The 17941-nt window shown below is 50.7% G+C and overlaps 1 protein-coding gene and 1 long non-coding RNA gene across 11 annotated transcripts in view; one reads left to right on the top strand and one right to left on the bottom strand.

The window, feature by feature from the left end:
• CLEC16A (C-type lectin domain containing 16A) overlaps nt 1–17941 on the bottom strand; it is a 232017-nt gene that overhangs the window by 50509 nt on the left and 163567 nt on the right. For 5 of the 9 annotated variants that reach the window (XM_070460733.1, XM_070460735.1, XM_070460734.1 and 2 more), the window contains exons 19-21: nt 12996–13147; nt 10074–10278; nt 8163–8327 (exon numbers count right to left, since the gene is read on the bottom strand). In XM_070460733.1, coding sequence (XP_070316834.1) covers nt 8163–8327; nt 10074–10278; nt 12996–13147 — 522 coding nt within the window. Of the gene's footprint in view, nt 1–5900; nt 6078–7256; nt 7492–7782; nt 7804–8162; nt 8328–10073; nt 10279–12995; nt 13148–17941 lie in introns of those variants that run through there. The other 4 variants (XM_070460739.1, XM_070460738.1, XM_070460741.1 and 1 more) reach the window with 4 other exon arrangements.
• LOC110129285 (uncharacterized) lies at nt 2980–4447 on the top strand. 2 transcript variants are annotated; one of them, XR_011485381.1, is made up of 3 exons: nt 3107–3328; nt 3503–3654; nt 4326–4447. It is a non-coding gene; the product is annotated as an uncharacterized lncRNA (long non-coding RNA). The 2 variants fall into 2 exon arrangements; XR_002311442.2 differs by having other exon boundaries at nt 2980–3654.

Here is a 17941-nt window from a genome sequence, read left to right as displayed (position 1 = left end):
TGTGTGGGTGGCTTCTACATGCAGAAAAGTGGTAAAACCTCCCTTCTGAGGAAGATCAGCTGAGAGTCCTTCATAAAGTGTTTAACAGCTTAAATATGTTTTGCTTTGTGAAAAAAAAAAAACAAAAAACGGGCCTCAAGGTCAGATACAAGTTTCTGTAACTCTCTGTAACTCACCGAGCCAGTGGCTGGGGTCTCTGATGCAGGGAGGGATTAACATGGGGCTGGGGAGACTGGAGGGAGGTGGGGGGCTGCTCTCCTTCCCATGTGACTCCAGAAAGGGTATTTTTTTTCCCCCTTGGAGGAGCTGGAAGGAGAGAGTTGGCTTCAGTTTTATAATCGGAAACAAGAAAAATAACAGGCTTGAAAAAATGAGTTTCTGGGAAACACTGCCACGAGATGACATTAGCACCTAGTACGTTCTCCCCAGGGGAGAAGTCAGAACCGAGGTCTATGAATTAAACATCGATTTTTTTTCTCCTGCCCCACCCCCTTTTTTTTTTTTTGGATGACAGTTCCAGGCTTTGTGGTCAGCTGGGCTGGCACCAGGCGCACTGCAATCCTGCATTCTTCCTCAGTTACTCAGCTGCCAAAGGCTGGTCCTGGAACGATGCTGCCTTTCCACAGAACTATTAAGTGTTCTGGGTCAGGGACTGATAAGGCTGGTTTATTTGCCTTTGACAGCGATCACACCTGCGGAAGGTACGGCACTTGCCCTTGTGCTCAGGGATTTCAATGTTTACCCAGAGACAGACGGCGCCCCCAGCCCAGCGGGACAGGAAGGGAGAAAGGCCGACCGTCCCGCCGGCATCCTGAGCCCCCCGCTGACTGGGACAGGAGCCCGGCCTGGGGGTGAGAGAGGCAGCAGTGACCCAGCCCGAACTCCAGCTACCAAGCCTTGCCCGCTGCCTGCTCACTGGGCACCAGCTGGCTCATGGAGTGTCGACCAGACAGGGCAATATAAACAGGGCCCCAGAACCTCCTACGCTCACGAAGTGTCGACCAGAGGGGGCAATATAAACAGGGCCCCAGAACCTCCTACGCTAGCGCGGCACAGTGATGGAGACGAGAAGACAAGTGGGCAGCTTTAGTTAAAGGGAAGGGCTCTGAAAACTGCACCTCAAAAAGTTAAATTCCCATTCAACCCAGCAATTCCACTCCTAGGTAGACATCCCTAAAGACTGAACATGGGTGTTCAGACAAAAACTTGGCACACACACACACTCATAGTAGCCCTATTTGCACTGGCTCAAAGGTGGAGACCACTGTCAGGGCTGCCAACAGGTGGAAGAATGAATGCACCAAAGGTGGTCCAGCCACACAATGGGGTACAACTCAGCCGTGAGAAGGAACAAAGCTCTGACACACGCCACAAGGTGGATGCACCGCCAAAACACGATTCTCAGTTAAAGAAGGCCCTCCCTGGAGGTCCAGATGGTAAAGAATCTGACTGTAACGTGGGAGACCCGGGTTTGCTCCCTGGGTCGAGAAGATCCCCTGGAGTAAGGGCATGGCAACCCACTCCAGTATTCTTGCCTGGGAAATCCCATGGATGGAGGAGCCTGGTGGGTCACAGGCCATGGGATCACAAAGAGTTGGACACAACTGAGTGACTAAGCCAGAAACAAAGGTCACACAGTGCAGGGTTTCTATGAAATACCCAGAAGAGATCAATCTATAGACAGAACAGATGAGTGGCTGCCTGAGGCTGGGGTGGGGGGTGTGCGGGGGGAGAAGGAATGAGGAGTGAGTGCTTAGTGGGAACAGGGTTGATTGGGGCCGAGGAAAATATTTTGGAATGAGTAAAGGTGGGTCTTCCCAGGTGGCACTAGTGGTAAAGAACCCGCTTGCCAAAGCAAAAGACAAAAGAGACACAGGTTTGATCCCTGGTCAGGAAGATCCCCTGCAGGAGGGCACGGCAACCCACTCCAGTATTCTTGCCCGGAGAATCCCATGGACAGAGGAGCCTGGCGGGCTACAGTCCATGGGGTCGCAAAGAGTCAGGCACGACAGAAGTGACTGAGCACACACGCACGCAGAGGGGTTGGCAGCCCAGAATGTGAAGGTATTAATGCCGCTGAATGGTGTTCTTCCAAATAGTTGGTTTTATGCTGCATGAAGTCCACTACAATTGAATAAATAAAACCCAGCTGCTACATGGGGTGGGACTGGGGCAGCAGGTGTTGGGGGCCCTGGGGAGGCCTCTGAGGAGAAATGCATGCAGGACCCTGAACGCTGAGAAGGCACCAGGCTTGTGGAGGGTTCCTGGTTCTAGCCAGAGGGCAGTGAGGACAGTGGTCCTTACGGGCTCAGGAGGTGCCGACAGAAAGCCAGCGCGGCTGAGATGCTGGGCTGTATCATCTTCTAAGAGAGCCCAGGACAGAGAAGAGAGAGAAGCCGACTGTGGAAAGGGGGCAGGGGCCAGATGGCGTAGGACTACCCTAAACAGGGTGGAGGGCACTGAAAGAGGCAGACAGACGTCTACCCTGGAGGTAACGACTGGTCCGGGGCAGATGACGGTCCTCAGCTGCGGAAGGGTCACTTTTGTTAAAACATGTCATTGAGCCCCGGTCATTGAGCGCCAGTGGGTGTCAGCCTGCCTGGGTGTGTCCCACTGCAAGCCCCCAACAAGTTGCGCTCTAGAGCCCTTCTGTTTGGGTAAGAATTCGGCAGGGCCTGGGCAGGACCCAGCCAAGGGGGACTACGGTGGTCTGTCACCAGCTCCCCCACCCCCACCCCCAGGTGAATGCCTGAGAGCAGCCCCTGGGCCAGAAGGAGTCCAGGAGAGGGGGTCTGCTTGGCTTGGGGAGGCCAGAGCCCTGGCCCTCAGATTGGAGGCCACTGCCCTCTGATGCCCAGGGTCACTTCCGGAAACAGCCTCTGCTCTGGGGTCTGCTGGCCCACGGTTGTCTATGGAAAGGCTGCCCTGTGGGCTAGTTTTGGACACCCCGCCCCCTCCTCGCAGGTTCTGGCAGTCGGCTGTCACCATGGGTCAATGGACTGGGTCCTGGAAGGCACCAGCCACGGAGCACTGACCGCAGAGCTGGACTCCAGCCCCGGCTGCGCCCGCCCACCCAGCACACTGGCCACTGCCCACCCAGCACACCGGCCACTGCCCTCCCTCCCTGGCCAGCCACGCTCACGGCCTCTGCCCTCCCGGAGCTGAACATTCTGTGGGGACGAGAGCCATAAACATAAAACTGGCCAATGAATAGAATTTGTGATTGTTTTCATAGCCAAATGGGAGAAGAAAAATACACCAAAGTGGCCAGTCGCCTATTAGCCCTGATTTATATTCTACTTTAACATCTCATCCAAGGAAATGAAAGGTATGTGCTCATCAAATATAATCATGTAGAGCTTTGAAAGGGGAAGAGAAACGGCTCTGTGACAACTCCCCAGGCCTGCAGAGAACAGCAGGAGACGTGTCACGATCAAGCCAGCTAGCTCCTCCGGCAGCCACCCCGGGGACAGGCGGCCAGCCGTGGTTTTTCCCTTGTCAGCTATTCTCCAGGCGGAGGTACGCTGCCACAGTGTGGTCCATGCAAGGGACAGACACAGAGCAACACCCGGACGGCAGGTACGGATGCCACAGCATCGCAGGCCAACCTGGGCCGGGCTTGCGAGGAGCCCTCCGGCAAACCCTTTGAGGAAGGTGAGCGCGGTGACTTACATGAAACTGACAGGACTTGCATCTCACTCGCTTCGGTGACAGCACCGAAGTTGAGGCAGGGGGCTGCCGCTGAAGACCTGGGGCTGGGTCTCAGCTCCCTGGTGCCCCCTGCCGAAGTGCCACAGCCTAAACCACCCAATGTCTGGGGCCCCTGCGGGAACTCCTCGTCTCCCTGGCGTTCTCGCAGGGAGAAGGGCATCGGGTGGGCGCTGCCCTGAGGCTGTGCAGAGACTGAGGACGGAGGCTCACTCCTCACTGGGTGAAGGCTGAATGAAGGCGCCATGTGAAGGGGACACTACAGGTCCCCGCGGGAGTGACACTCTTCCTGGGGGGAGGAAGATACCCAAATATATTGGCTGGGTACAGAGCCGCCGGGCCACGGAGGCTAATGTGACGGGGTGGAGCGGGGCAGCAGGGATCAGGGAAGGCCTCTCTGAGGAGGCGGCATGCAGACTGAAGCCCGAGGGATCATCAGGAAGTGGCCACACGCAGATCTACTGGGCAGCATGCAGGGCCAAGGCCCTGGGGCAGGAGAGAGCAGTGAGCTCCTGCGGTGGTTCTCAAAGCATGAGCTGAGGAACCCTGGGGGCGCCTCCCAGGGTCAGAACTCTCATAAAGATGACAACGGCATTTTCCTTTTACACTCCTCCCAGGAGGACGCAGAGGAGCTTTCCGGAGTCCAGGCCAGCATGACAGATTGAAAGCAGCAGCAGCCATGAGAAAACCCAGCTGTTGTCTATTAAGCCAGATATTAAAGAGACTTGCAAAAATATAATATTCACTTTTGTTTTGTTTTGTAAAACAGACTTATGGTTCATAAAGAACTATGTTATTTACTGCTTTACATAGGATGGGTTATTGTTATTTTTTAAACAAATACATTTTTAAAGTATTTCTCAGTTTTAATTTCCAATAGCTGAAATATGGGTAAGTACAATCCACACAAACTAAAGATCTTTGGGTTCCTTAATACTTTTCAAAGAGTATAAAGTGGTGCTGGGCCTTCCCTTGTGATCCAGTGGCTAGGACTCCACGCTTCCACTGCATGGAGCACGGGTTTGATCCTCTGTTGTGGAACTAAGATTCCACATGCCACACAGCCAAAAAAAAAAAAAAACACAAAGGAGGGATCCTGAGACTCAAACCTGGAGACACACTGACTTGGAGGAACAGCAAGGGTGGGGGCTCGGGCAGGGGACGGGGTGAAGGCTTCGGGAGAGCTGCGTCTGAGAGGTTCGCCGGGGCTCATGGCACAGCGAGCATGCAAGGTCAGAACGAGAGACCTGGATTTTGTTCTAAATGCAAAGAGGAAGCTACAGGAGGGCGGCAGGGAGAGGCATGATGTGATGTGATTTTTGTTCTAGAAAGATCCCTCTGGCTGCGTGGAAGGGAGAGGATGAGCCTGGAAGCCAGGGAGCATGTGGATGCTGCTGCCGTGAAGAGGGGAGAAGTGCTGGGGGCCGAGAGAGGGAGAAAGACCCGGTATGTTCTGGAGACGTGGGTGTGGGAGAACGAAGAGAAAAGATGAGGGATGATGCCAAGATGCTGGGCGGCTGTGGGGTCAGATTCTGAGGCAGCAGGTGGTGAGCCACCGGGAGGCGGGCGGGGTCCCCTCTTTGAGGGAACGCTGACTCTCTCTGAGTCATGCCAAGCCTCAGCATTTTCCACTGGCTCTTTAGGTCGCATCTCTGGCCCAGGCGAGGACAGGAGGGCAGCCAGGCCTCTCTACCCAAGGCCCTGGAGCAGCCGTCCTGCGGCCGCATCTCTGAGAACGTTCCCCACCACCCGCCCTGCCAAGGGCTGCCGGGGGGAGACACTGCTGAGGGGTGGGTGGTCGCTTTCAGGAGCTTCCTGTGATACAGTCCCAGCTGGTGCCCTGACCCCGGGACCAGCAGGAAGACACCGTGCATGCCAGCTGCGCCAAGCCCTCTGCAAGGAAGGTCCAGGGCAGCAAAGGTAGGCTGCCATCCCTGGCACCGGACAGCCTGGCCCCTCTCTGGAGGTCCAGTGGGATGGAAGAAGTGATCGCATGGCCATCTGCAAACGGTGGGGGGGGATCCTGTGGACGCCCAAGAACCTGACATTTGGCTCTGTTTATAACTTTACGCTCGCCTTGTTCCAAAGACGAGGGAGTGGAAAGGAGGACCAAGCTTTCCTCCTTAACCCATTACTTCCTGAGCTCAAAGAAGCCCTGATGACCCAAAGAAATGGTTTCTTAACTCACAGAATCTTGCACATCAATTACATTTTAATTAAAAAAAATTACAAAGAGGTGCTTATAGACATGTTATAATAAAATTACAACTGTGTGTGGGATTTCCCTGGCAGTCCAGGGGTTAGACTCTGCCCTTCCAATGCAAGGGGTGCAGGTTTGATCCCTGGTTGGGGAACTAAGATCCCACATCCTGTGCAGCCAGGAAAAAAAAAAAAAAAAAAAGAATTATAACTGTGTGGAAAAAAAAAGGAAAGGAAGAAAGAAACGATTTCTTACCAGGCCAGTCTGTATTTAGTTAACCTAGACTTATGGTCATCATTTATGTCTACTTAGCAACCATCTCTACAGAGCATGAAGCAATCTGGGGAATTTTTTTTTAATGTTTATTTATTTGGTTGCAGCACACGGGATTTTCACTGCATTATGTGGGACCTTTCTCTGATGCGGCTCCTGGACTCTCTAGTTGTGGTGCACAGGCCCAGTAGTTAGGATTCACAGGCTTAGCTGCTCCGTGGCATGTGGGATCCCAGTTTCCCCACCAGGGATCAAACCCGAGTCCCCTGCATTAGAAAGCAGACTCTCAACCAATGGACTACCAGGGAAGTCCCAATCTGGAGAATTTTTAACAAAGAACCCTCCAGACCCCTCAGCAGGCAGAACCGTCTCACGTTTCACGGCTGAAAACAGGCAGGACTACAGTCAGTCTCGAAACCTAAGACCGGATTTAACAATGGAAGCAATCGCAGGCTGTGGGTGGCAGAGTGAACTGGCGCACTTTTTCTGGGACTACATATATTAAGATGAAAAAAACCTCCCCTTTGACTTGGCAGATCTACCATTGGGTATTTATCCCACTGACACATGACATTTGCACACTTACAACAAGAATACCCCAAGGAGATTCACTGTGACGATGGATGAGCAAGAAGCTGGAAATGACCAGCATCGCTGTCCAGTCAGTGACCAGCGTCCAATGCCCATCAGCATGAAATGTTACAGAAGATTCTTTGGGTCCATCCATATGAAAAAAAACTATACCACAGTGAAGGAGCATGAAGTCGGCTTACACATGCTTTCATGTAACGCTGACTCGTCAATAATCGAACACAGCGAGATGCAGAATCACACATACGGCATAAGCCCGGGGTATAAAAACAGACAAGCAAAACATGTCTGGAAGGACATGCAAGAAACTTTTAACCATGGTCACTTCTGGGGCCAGGCAGTCTTATTTTTCATTTTATCATGTCCTGTTTGGGTTTTAAGAAGTCATATGCTTATAGCATAAACTATATGAATCCCATGGAGAGAGGAGCCTGGCAGGCCACAATCCATAGGGTCGCAAAGAGTTGGACACAACTGAAACGACTTAGCATGTACAGCATATACTATATTTCTAAAATCAATGAATCAAATCGAAGAACGAAATGTGAGGTGGAAGGGAAACAGGGACCCTGGTTTGGGTCAGGTTCTATTGACCCCATTTGATTCTTAATTGGGTAACTGCTTTTGAAAACATTTCGCAACATTTGCAGTTGAGGTGTGAAGCCCTAAGCCTGGAGGGGTGAAGTTGCAGGGAACAGCTTGGCCAGTTTTCTGAAGTTCTGTAAACAAGGGCAAGGTTCTCTTGTGAGAGGTCAGGGTGCAGACATATCAGAACAGGAAGGGGGAGCCCACTGGCCCTTGTGGAGAAGCGGTGCTTGCAGCTCCACTGGAGACTTTGAATTTTCTATTCATGCTTCTCTTTCAGATAGGCGGGGAGGAAAGTTAGAGCTGTACTTTGGTGAAAGTGGGAAGAGAAGCTCCCAGAAAAAAGACAGTGGCAGTCACCCCGTGGGCAGCAGGACCTTCTTCTGAATTCTCACTTCTTTAGGGGCTTAAACAGGAACCACACACACCAAATCTTTCTAGTCAACCTACATGGAAAAGGAAATGACTCTTCCACAACCTCATTACTAATACTCTAAGTATTTCCAAGAAACTTCCAAGAAAGTTTTAGTCTTAATTCTGAGAAGCTCTTCTACATCCTCAAACATCCTCAAACAAATCTCTGGAAAACCAAACCCCAGTGATGGAACATCAAAGGGAAAGCCAAGATTTCTTTCTGGGGCTTGTGTCTGATCTTGCACTGGACTTTGATAAGTTCTAAGAAGCTGGGTTTCTGAGAGGGGAAGGGATGCTTACGAATGCTCGAGATACAGAAGGTCCTGGAATCAACCCTCTCCCACCCCCTGGAGGGGACAGGAGGTGGTGTGTGTGGGGGGGGCTGGCTTACCTGGCACCCTGTCCACAGAGGCGAACACAGAGCGCTGCACAGTGGGGTCGCTGCTGCCCCGGCGGCACTGGTCGTAGAAGCGGAAGGGCAGGTGCTGCGCTGAAGATGAGCCGAGTCCAAACCCCAAGACCTCGGTCGTCGGCTGGATCGGAAGGTCCAGGAGGGCTATGTTCAAACAAACCCGTGGTTCAAGCTCAGCACGTACGATGGGCGTGTAGGTGATGAGACTTTGGGTGGCTGTGGCCCAGCCAGGCACATCCCGTGGGCGATTCTAGGCAGGCAGCCGACAGCCTCGAGCTGGGGAGACCAGCATGTCACCGAGGGTCTCGACTGAGGCTCAAAACACAAGGGGCGCCTTGCATGGTGTTCAGAGAGGAAGGCCAGGCCCATCTTCACCTCAGAGTCTTGGTTTCCATGCACAAAAACCACACCAAGGCTTAGCGTTGTGTACGGTTTCAGACCCTGAACCAAATGAGGCCAGTTTTGCCACGAAATTCACAAATCTATGCGTGCAGGGAAGAGTGTGTGTGAGAGAACACACACGCGTCTGTGCTTGTGTATTTATGACTCTGTGTGTGTATCTGTTGCTGTCTTCCCTTCCACACGAAAATCTCACGATACAGCAAAATGTGGAGGGGCCTTTTAAAATTTATTTAAGAAATACCCAACGCGTGAGACTTTGCAGGCGGTACAGTGATTAAGACTCCACACTTCCAACACAGGGGACCACAGGATTGATCCCTGATTGGGGAACTAAGATCCCAGACGCCGCACGGCACGGCCAAAAAAAAAAAGAAGAAAGAAATACCCAAGGCGTTAGTTCTAACAGTCACTTCACAGCATAATTCTCCATTTTCAAATGAAATATTTAGCCTTTATGCCAACTGTGAGAGATTGCTTTACATTAAAAAAAAAACACCCTGGAAATAAATCTTTAGAGAAAGGACTGAATGATTTAAGTCACTTTGCACATTACAAAATGCTTCTGTAATGATTTTGGAGGCCAAGTTTCAGCTAAGTGAGAAATAAGATGCGGACTGTGTGTGATGCAGGCCTGCGCCAATCAGCGGAGCACGTGCAGGAAATAACTGAACCCACCATGCCCAGAAACCCCGCCCTCTCAGTGTTTATTTTCAGGGGACCCCTCAGAACACGCCCGTTCCCCCCAGTGGACTGCTCGGTGCTTGAGCTGAAAGGCCCTGGTTTCCTGAGAAAGGCTGGTGGTGACTTCAGGAGTTGATAGAATGCCTTTTCCCCGTGGAGGATGCTGTGCTTTCTGCCCTGATGAAGGGAAGGCTCTCACATCAGCACCTTCACTTCTAAAAAAGCTGGGGCCTTCCTGACACTGGACGGCGCAGGGCCTCCTCACTGATTCACCACATCCCTGAGCCATGTGAAACGATGCTTGCGAATCCAGTGCTGGGTCCCAGGCCCCTCATCAGGCAGGGCTGCCTCTCGTGAGAGCTGGGAACGGAGAGGAGGAAGGGACGGGCTTTAGCGCAGGAAGTCCTGCTTTTGGGTTCTGCCAACCAGCTGCCTGTGTGGCTTTGGGCAAGTCACCAAGCCTCAGTTTACTCATCTATGAAATTGGTGAACAGGCTCTACTCAGCTCCAGGGTGGTTTTAAGGGTCAGAGGTGGTAGATGAGAATCAAGGCACTTTGCAAGTATAAGTTAGAGGCCGCCGTGTGCTGGAGGGGAGCACCATTGTCCACACGGATGGCTGCACCTCTTTGAGCAGCCCCAGACATTCTAGAAACCAAATGCTTAGGATCCTCCATCCTCTCACCAAAACACAACTGACTCCTGCACCGCGAGTGTCCTCTCCTAGAAAAGTCACGAGGGTGCTCGAGGTCAATGTGAGACCCAGTCTGACGGCTCAGAGGTCACCCAGCAAGGGGTGCCGCACTCACCCGCTATCCTCTGCATCTTCATGCGTCTCGCCTGGATGCGGCCCTTGGCCAGGCGCTGCTTGGCGATGATGCAGCGGATGTGGTCCGAGAAGATGAAGGTGGCTTGCAGGATGGGGAAGGGCTTGGAGTGGGGGCTGGACGCAGGCTTGTGGATGGTGATATTCAGGGCGCGGCTGTCATCCTCCACGCCGGTCACCTGCATGTCCTGGGGCGGGGAGAGCGGCCAAAGAAAGGATCTCCATTAGGTTCAGTTAGGAAGGTCGTTCTGTCAGGAAGGTCGCTGCTTGGAGGCTGTGGACCCACGTCTCCTCTAGAACAAGGGCCCTCAGACTGAAGTTTGCTTTTGCTCTGAAGGAAACCATCAGTTCCCCAAGTGCAAGCGTTGAGGATGGGCACAAACCAGACCAGGCCTGGCAGGAAACAACAGGGTGGGAAGCACAGCCAGTGCAAGTGGCTGATGCTGGCTGTGGTGGCTGGTCTTGTCCCCAGAAAGACTTGAGTCAGCTGGTGAACCTGAAGAACACCAGCGGCCTGTGGGATCATAGTGCTTGACCAGGAATTGAACCCACACCCCCCTCACATTGGAAGGTGGACTCTTAACCACTGGACCACCTGGGAAGTCCCAAACCCTAACAATTCTTGCTTCTGAGAAACCAGAGATAACAAACCCAAGGTCCTAGTTCTTTCTGGCATGATTCCACCTACTAACAATTCCTTTCCTGCTTCTCTTAAGAAAGTGAAAGTCACTCAGTTGCGTCCAACTCTTTGGGACCCCATGGATTATACAGTCCATGGAATTCTCCAGGCCAGAATACTGGAGTGGGTAGCCTTTCCCTTCTCCAGGAGATCTTCCCAACCCAGGGATCGAACTCAGGTCTCCCGCATTGCAGGCAGATTCTTTACCATCTGAGCCACAAGTAAAGCCTAAGAACACTGGAATGGGTAGTCTATCCCTTCCCCAGCAGATCTTCCCTACCCAGGAACTGAACCAGGGTCTCCTGCATTGAAGGCAGATTCTTGACCAATTGAGCTGCCAGGGAGGCCCTCTCTCTTAAGAAGAGGGCATCATTAGCTATTTGTATGTCTCTGACGAATTTCTGGTCCCTAAAGGAAAAAGCTAACTCTTTGAGAAAGAGACATTTGAAGGAAGTTGCCCTTGAAAGGTAGAGAAGGACTCACATAGACCAAGTATCAAGACAAATGTGATCCAAAGCCTCAGAATGGATTCTGTGCAAAGAATTTGCTTCCCACTGAAGTTTGAGTTAAAAGGCAGCGGACAGGAGACAGGCATGAAAGTCAAAGGCTAGAGGAGGGGGCAGAAATGTTGGAAAGGCTCATGAAACAAGACAGAGACTGTTCAATGGCATTCCATCTGGCATGGAATGTTGCAGTGGGGATTAGATGAGATATTACGCTTTTAAAATGGAGAGAGAGGCTGGCGCATGGTAACAGCCTGACAAATAGGTGCTCCTGGAAGACGACCAAAAGAAAAGGTTTATGTGGCTTTCATTGTCTGATGGACGACACGTATTAATCCTTTGAGGGAGAAAAACACTGTCCTGACACTAAATTCTAAAGGAAATTGATTATAAGCCTAGATAAATAAGAAGAAGCACTAAGTTACTTAATGGACAGTCTCCGACGTGGAAGTCTTTTTTTAAATGCGAGCTTCTTCAGATAGTTGCTGTGCACATCAACCTTCTGTAAAAGACATTTTTTAAATGGAAAGGTCTTGAAAAAGAGGAGGCTGGGAAATAGTTGCAACAGCGTCTTCAAACCCATGGGTGGTCCTCTCGGGGAGGGGGGTCACACTGGAGATGGATGTGGGTTGGCCCCGGCAAGGCCTTGCCAGCAACCAGGACTGCCCAACAAGGAAACAGGCCCGGCGCAGGGCAAGTAAGGCCCAGGGGGTCTGGTGGGGGCGTGGGGTTTGAAGGCTGTCTTCAACTTGCCTGGCGCTATGCTTCCTTCAACCAACCAGCTGGCATTAGTCACCCATCATTAGACAAACACTAAGAAAACCTAAGCTCCAGCTTGGCATTTGGCAATTTAAGAGCCCAGGCTTGATGGAGAGATGGAGGACACGGGAACTTCCATAAATCACCAGCAGCAACAATCATTCTAGAGAGGAAACGGGCCCAGCCCAACTTCTTTGTATCTGCCTTAGGGAAACCCTGGCCCAAGTGCACAAGGCAGTCAGGACAATTTTGTTCACGGCAGCACCATATGTGAAGGAAGAAAGCTGGGAACAACCACAGGGCGCTGACTACCTCCGCCTTGGGATGTGGTCAGGCAGCAGTTACAAGAATACCAGAAAGTCTCCATAGACTGACACAGTCAGGCCTCCAAAACATTCATTGAGTGAAAAAAAGCAAAGTTTAGAATACATGCAACATGAGAGAATAAAAAATACATATAGACACACCCTCTTTCGAGTATCTGTGTACACTTTTTAAAAGTAGTACATGCATGCTAAGTTGCGTCAGTCATGTCCGACTCTTTTGTGACCCTATGGACTGTAGCCCGCCAGGCTCCTCTGTCCATGGGATTCTTCAGGCACGAATACTGGAGTGGGCTGCCATTTCCTACTCCAGGGGGTCTTCCTGACCCAGGGATTGAACCTGCGTCCCTGCGTTGGCAGGCAGATTCCTTACTACTGGGCCACCAGGGAAGGATAGTACACGTAATTCTATTCATACATGCAGCTGGCAAAGCACCATGTCTGATACCAGAGGAGGGGAGTCAGAAGTGGGTTTTGGTTAAAGAGAACTTGGCCCTTATCTGTGAGGTGTTCTGACTGCTGTCAGGGGTAATCTGTTCACGCAGCCCTTATGTCATTAGCACCTGACTGCAAAGATGACACTTTGGTGGGTGTTTGTACAGCCAGTGGAGAAAAGCTTCCAGGCTTCTCAGCCATCATACCTGCAGAAGGCCTGCGAACTTGACCACTCCCCAGCCCAGCCTGGACACGTCGGGCTCCACCAAACTCATCTGGTAAATATCGACAGCCAGGAACCGCTGGAGCATGCCGCCGTCTTTGGTGACCACCGTGCACGCGATCAGGTCGCTGTTGTCTGGGAGGAGGGGGACAGAGAGCTGGGTGAGGTGCAGTCCGCCACACAGCCTGAGCGACACATGTGGGCTGGTGTGTGTTCCACTGGGAGGCGCAGCTTGGCGCCAGAGCCCAGCCTGGCAGTCACACACACTGGGCTCAGAGTCCCTCCTCTGAGTCATGCTGGGCAACCTTCTATATCTCTCTGGGCTTCAGATTTCTCATCCAGAAAATGGGGATCATGCCCAACCCACTCAAAGCACTGTTTGTGAGGATCGGCTCATATAAAATACATAAAGCACCAGTACAGTCACAACGAATGAGTTCCATTCCGAGAGCACGTTCTAAGTCCAATTTGTTTGTAAGTCCAACAAAGTCAGCCTAGGTACCTGACTAACAGGGTTAGCTACATAGTAATGTACTCTACTAGACTTATAATACTTTTCACGCAAATAATACACACAAAACAAACACTAAAGATGAAGAAGACATTTTTAATCTTACAGTACAGCCCCTTAAAAACAACAGTCGTATCAGCTACATCCCCGCTGCTTTTACACTGGCTTCTGGACGTGCCGGGCTCAACAAAAAGACACTCCACGACTGCGCTCTATACAGTCCTGTGCAGTGACGTACACAGAAGCACAGCCATGCGCTGAGGATGCACGCGAGTGTCAGTGTATGCCAGAGACGTGAACGAACTTACGCGCTGGGACAAGTGAATGCACGTTTGTATCTCTCAAAGTTGGCAGCTTGAAGGTTTGAGTGTAGGGGACTTACTATACAATACTGGCTGTGAATTAGGTACTGCAACTGTAGCTAAAAAAACACCCAACAAACCCAGAATCTCAGTAACATTTCAGTGCTTCCCTGTAGGCATTGGTGGTTTACACCTGTGACTGTGTTTGCCCAGATTAAGTGAAGACAGGAAAGGAAGAGCCCCCGGCTTGGTTACAGAATCACCAACACTTCACCTTGGAGTCTGACAACTTACAGCCTAGCTCTGCATGAGATGGTGTGTGATTTGGGGCAAGGTACTTGGCCCCTCTAAACCACGGTTTCCCACCTGTAAAATGGGAATAATGTCCCTGATCTGGAGATGTTTGATACCTTAAAATGAGAACAGGTAGGGAAAGCATTTAGCAGGGTTCCCTCAGCTTATGCTTGGTCCCTTCTCTTGGCTGGAAGTTATTCCCAGATTTGATGTCTAATTTAGTGCCTGTCCTTGATGGCTTTGAACTCACCATGGTAACACAGGGCCAATAACTCTACGGCCTATTCTGAGTTCCTTCCAGTGAAATCCTCTGTAATATATTTTAAAAGAAATAGCTGAACTAGGAAACAACCGAAATACCCCCAAAGAGGGGAACCACGTGAGTATGATTTTTTTCCCATCATATGGAAAATTACATACCCATTTAAAAGTTATGTCTAACCAAAGTGTGAACTGTGGTTACTTAGGAGGAGGGAAGTGAGAACTGGGGGTGGGTGGGACTGTGTGTGTGTGTGTGTGTGTGTGGTATCAACAGAACTTTAATTTTTGCCCTCTGTATCACTGATTTGCTTGAAATTATTTTAAAATGAGGAGGTAGTCAACATACACTTTTGAAATACACATTAAAGACCCAAGAAAAAATCCTATTTACCAATAATTGCAACGGCACCGGGAAAGACATTACATGTTTAAATGAACAAGATAGTAAAAAACTCTGTAATTGTGAGTTTGATATGTTAAAAGATAGTATCCCTACAAAGAAATACAGGCTTGGAGAAATATACCAAAACATTAAAAGACATCTCTGATTAGAAGAATGCTGGGTGATTTCTTTTTTCGTTAAATAGTTTTATGGAGAGAGAATTTATATACCATAAAACTCACCCATTTTAAGTGTACAGTTCAAGTTTTGGTAAACTTAGAGCTGTGCCCTGTGGCACTCCAGCGGTAGAACACTGTCAGCACCCCAGTACATCCTGTAACCTAACATTTGGCTTCACTTTATTGGTGGTGGGCGATGGGGGAAAAGTAACACAGATAGTAACAGTCCTGGCCCCAAACGCAGGAGTTTGCCGAGTTTTCGCCTCCCCTCATTTTCGCTCTTCATTTAGACCCGAGGAATGACGGGCACATTTCTCCTCTGCCCTCTTCTCCCCTCCTCATTCCTCTGCCAGGGATCCCTGCCCGCACCTCCCACACTACCTCCGCTCAACGCTCTGAGCACACAGTCTGAGATCCTGGCTTCCTGGGATGTCTTCCGGTCCAGCAGCTGTGACAGGCCTTGTGATTCTGCCTTTTCTCCCCAGCATGTGACCACCTAGCGTGGCCAGAAACCCCTGGCCAACACCAGCACCAGACAGGCTCAACTCTCTGGATTGCACGTTCTCATTCTCCAGGGCAAGGAGCTTCCTCCCTTTCCCAGGAATCTAGCCAAGTATTTAACAAGAGTTCTAAAAATGACTTAATCCAGAATTTCTAGTCCCATGCAGAAGACATCTAGTCTTCTGTATCCTCAGAAATGGAAGTCCTCACACTCTTTCTTGCAAACATTTTCTCTGCAGCGCGTGGAGTTTGGCTTCCCAGGTGGCGCAGTGGTAAAGAACCCACCTGCCAATGCAGGAGGCACAAGAGACCCGGGTTCGATTCCTGGGTCGGGAAGATCCCTTGGAGGAGGAAATGTCAGCTCATTTCAGCACTCTTGCCTGAAAAAAAAAATCCATGGAGCCCTGAGGGCTACAGCCCATGGGGTGGCAAAGAACTAGACACGACTGAGCGTGCACACGCGCACACAGACACAGACACACACACACACACACACACACACACACACACACACACACAGAGGTCGAGTTTACTTTCTTAACTCAATACTTACATCATGTTCCCCAATTAGCATCTTTTACTTTTTAAAAAGAGAAAACTAAGCTCATAAAGGATGTTTTCTCCTTCCTCTTTTCCTTTCTCTTTCTTTCCTCTCCCCTTCCCCCTAAACAGGACAACCTGCTCTTCCTTCCCCACATTCACAAAAGAGGTTCATCTGCGGGTGAGCCCGGAAAGCAGGCACAGCCAAGGTCTGGGTGTCAGCGGGGTGTGTCAGCAGGCAACCCCCTCATAAAGCCCAGGGGCCTTTAGGGGCTTCAGGGGGGAAGGAAAGACCTACCACCTCTGCCACAAAGAACTCAAAAGGAAGGACAAAACCCCAAAGCGGAACAACTTTCAGAAATGCAGTTGAGACATCAAAGCCCCGTGAGAGATTTCACAAGAAAACTAAAAGGCAACTGTCACCAGTGAGACAGGACGGCCCTGAGAGGGAGGGAGCCCCTGGCTTTTCAGAAGCTGTGGGGGCAGTTAAGGAGAAATGAAGCGGCTTCCACGGGCTGAGCAGAAGGGCACCCGGGCATCCTTTGGGGGAGATGGAGGGAGTCTGGTCGGGGTGACCTCTGTGGGCCTCCGGGGCGGCGTCTCAGGGGACGCTTGGAGCACCTTGCCTCTCCCCGGGCTGCTCCACTCACTGGCGGTGGGCATGCCCATCGGAGAAGGACTCCGAAGAGAGCTGCGGATTTCACTCTGAGCCGGGGGGAGCGGTGCCAGGTACCAAGGTGCCGGGAGGGAGGGGCACCTCGTGGGGAGGACGCTAGCGGCAGGCAGCTCTGTCGGGGGGCGTGCGGCCTTCTGAACCACCCTGCCTGCCTCTGAGGGCTGGCTTGCCGTCAGGGGCGCCAGTGTGGGTGACGGGCCATCCCTACGGTGCGTGCATGACGTGTGCTCAGGCGGGTCCGACTCTCTGCGACCACATGGACTGTAGCCCGCCAGGCTCCTCTGTCCATCGGATTTCCCAGGCATGAATACTGGAATGGGGTGCCATTTCCTTCTCCAGGGGATCTTCCCGACCCAGGGGTCGAACCCGTGTCTTGTGCATTGGCAGGCAGGTTCTTTACATCTCTCAGCCAATCTGGTCTCCAGCGTCCTCCCACCAACTTCATTCCAAAGGGGTGGCGCCAAGGACTCTATTTCTTTAAATCTACAGACATTTATCAGAAAACACAGACTATTCATGTGACCTTAGGAGCAGGAAAGGATTTCTCTAAAAATGAAGAATCAATACATACAAATAAATAAGATTAAGACTGATAAACTGACTACCTCAGAATTAAAATTTAGCTCATGGATAATGAACAACTTTATAACCAGACTGGGGGAAAAATTTTCAACATATCTCTTTAAGAGGCAAAAGATGAACAAAGTCGAAAATATGAAGAACTCCACAGGCCATTCACGGACAAGAGAATAAACACACACACACACACACACACACACACACACAAGTGCTAGCCTTCCTGCGAAACCAGGAAACAAATGAAAACAGGATCCCACCTACTGGCAAAAATAAGTGTTAAGATAACATCGGGTATTGGTGAGGCCGTAGAAAACCTGATATTCTTAAATACTGCTGGTAGAATAAATTAACATAGCCATTTGGAAGGGCAAATCAGCATTATTTATTAAAGCTGAAAGTTTTATACTCTTTGACCCAGCAATGGGTACATTTCCAGGAAAACGCCCACCTGGGCTGAGACAGGAATAAGGATGTTTACGGTGAGATTTGGGTATGTAATGACCTAGATGTCCAGTGAGAAAGGAAAGCTTATTTAAAAAAAAAAAAAACAACAAAAACATATGGCAAGGACAAGGAGTGAATGAGATCTCTGGATGTTTCAACAAAGTTCAGTCTCAAAAACTGAGTGGAAAAAGTTGCAGCATGACAGGCTGTGACACAATTTCTGTAAAGTCAAACCACACAGGACAATCCTGTGTATTTTC

The sequence above is a fragment of the Odocoileus virginianus genome, chromosome 33, assembly GCF_023699985.2.
Source record: "Odocoileus virginianus isolate 20LAN1187 ecotype Illinois chromosome 33, Ovbor_1.2, whole genome shotgun sequence".
Classification (NCBI taxonomy): Eukaryota; Metazoa; Chordata; class Mammalia; order Artiodactyla; family Cervidae; genus Odocoileus; species Odocoileus virginianus.
The sequence above is the reverse complement of the archived record's forward strand: the minus strand, read 5'-3'. Positions and strand labels throughout refer to the sequence as shown.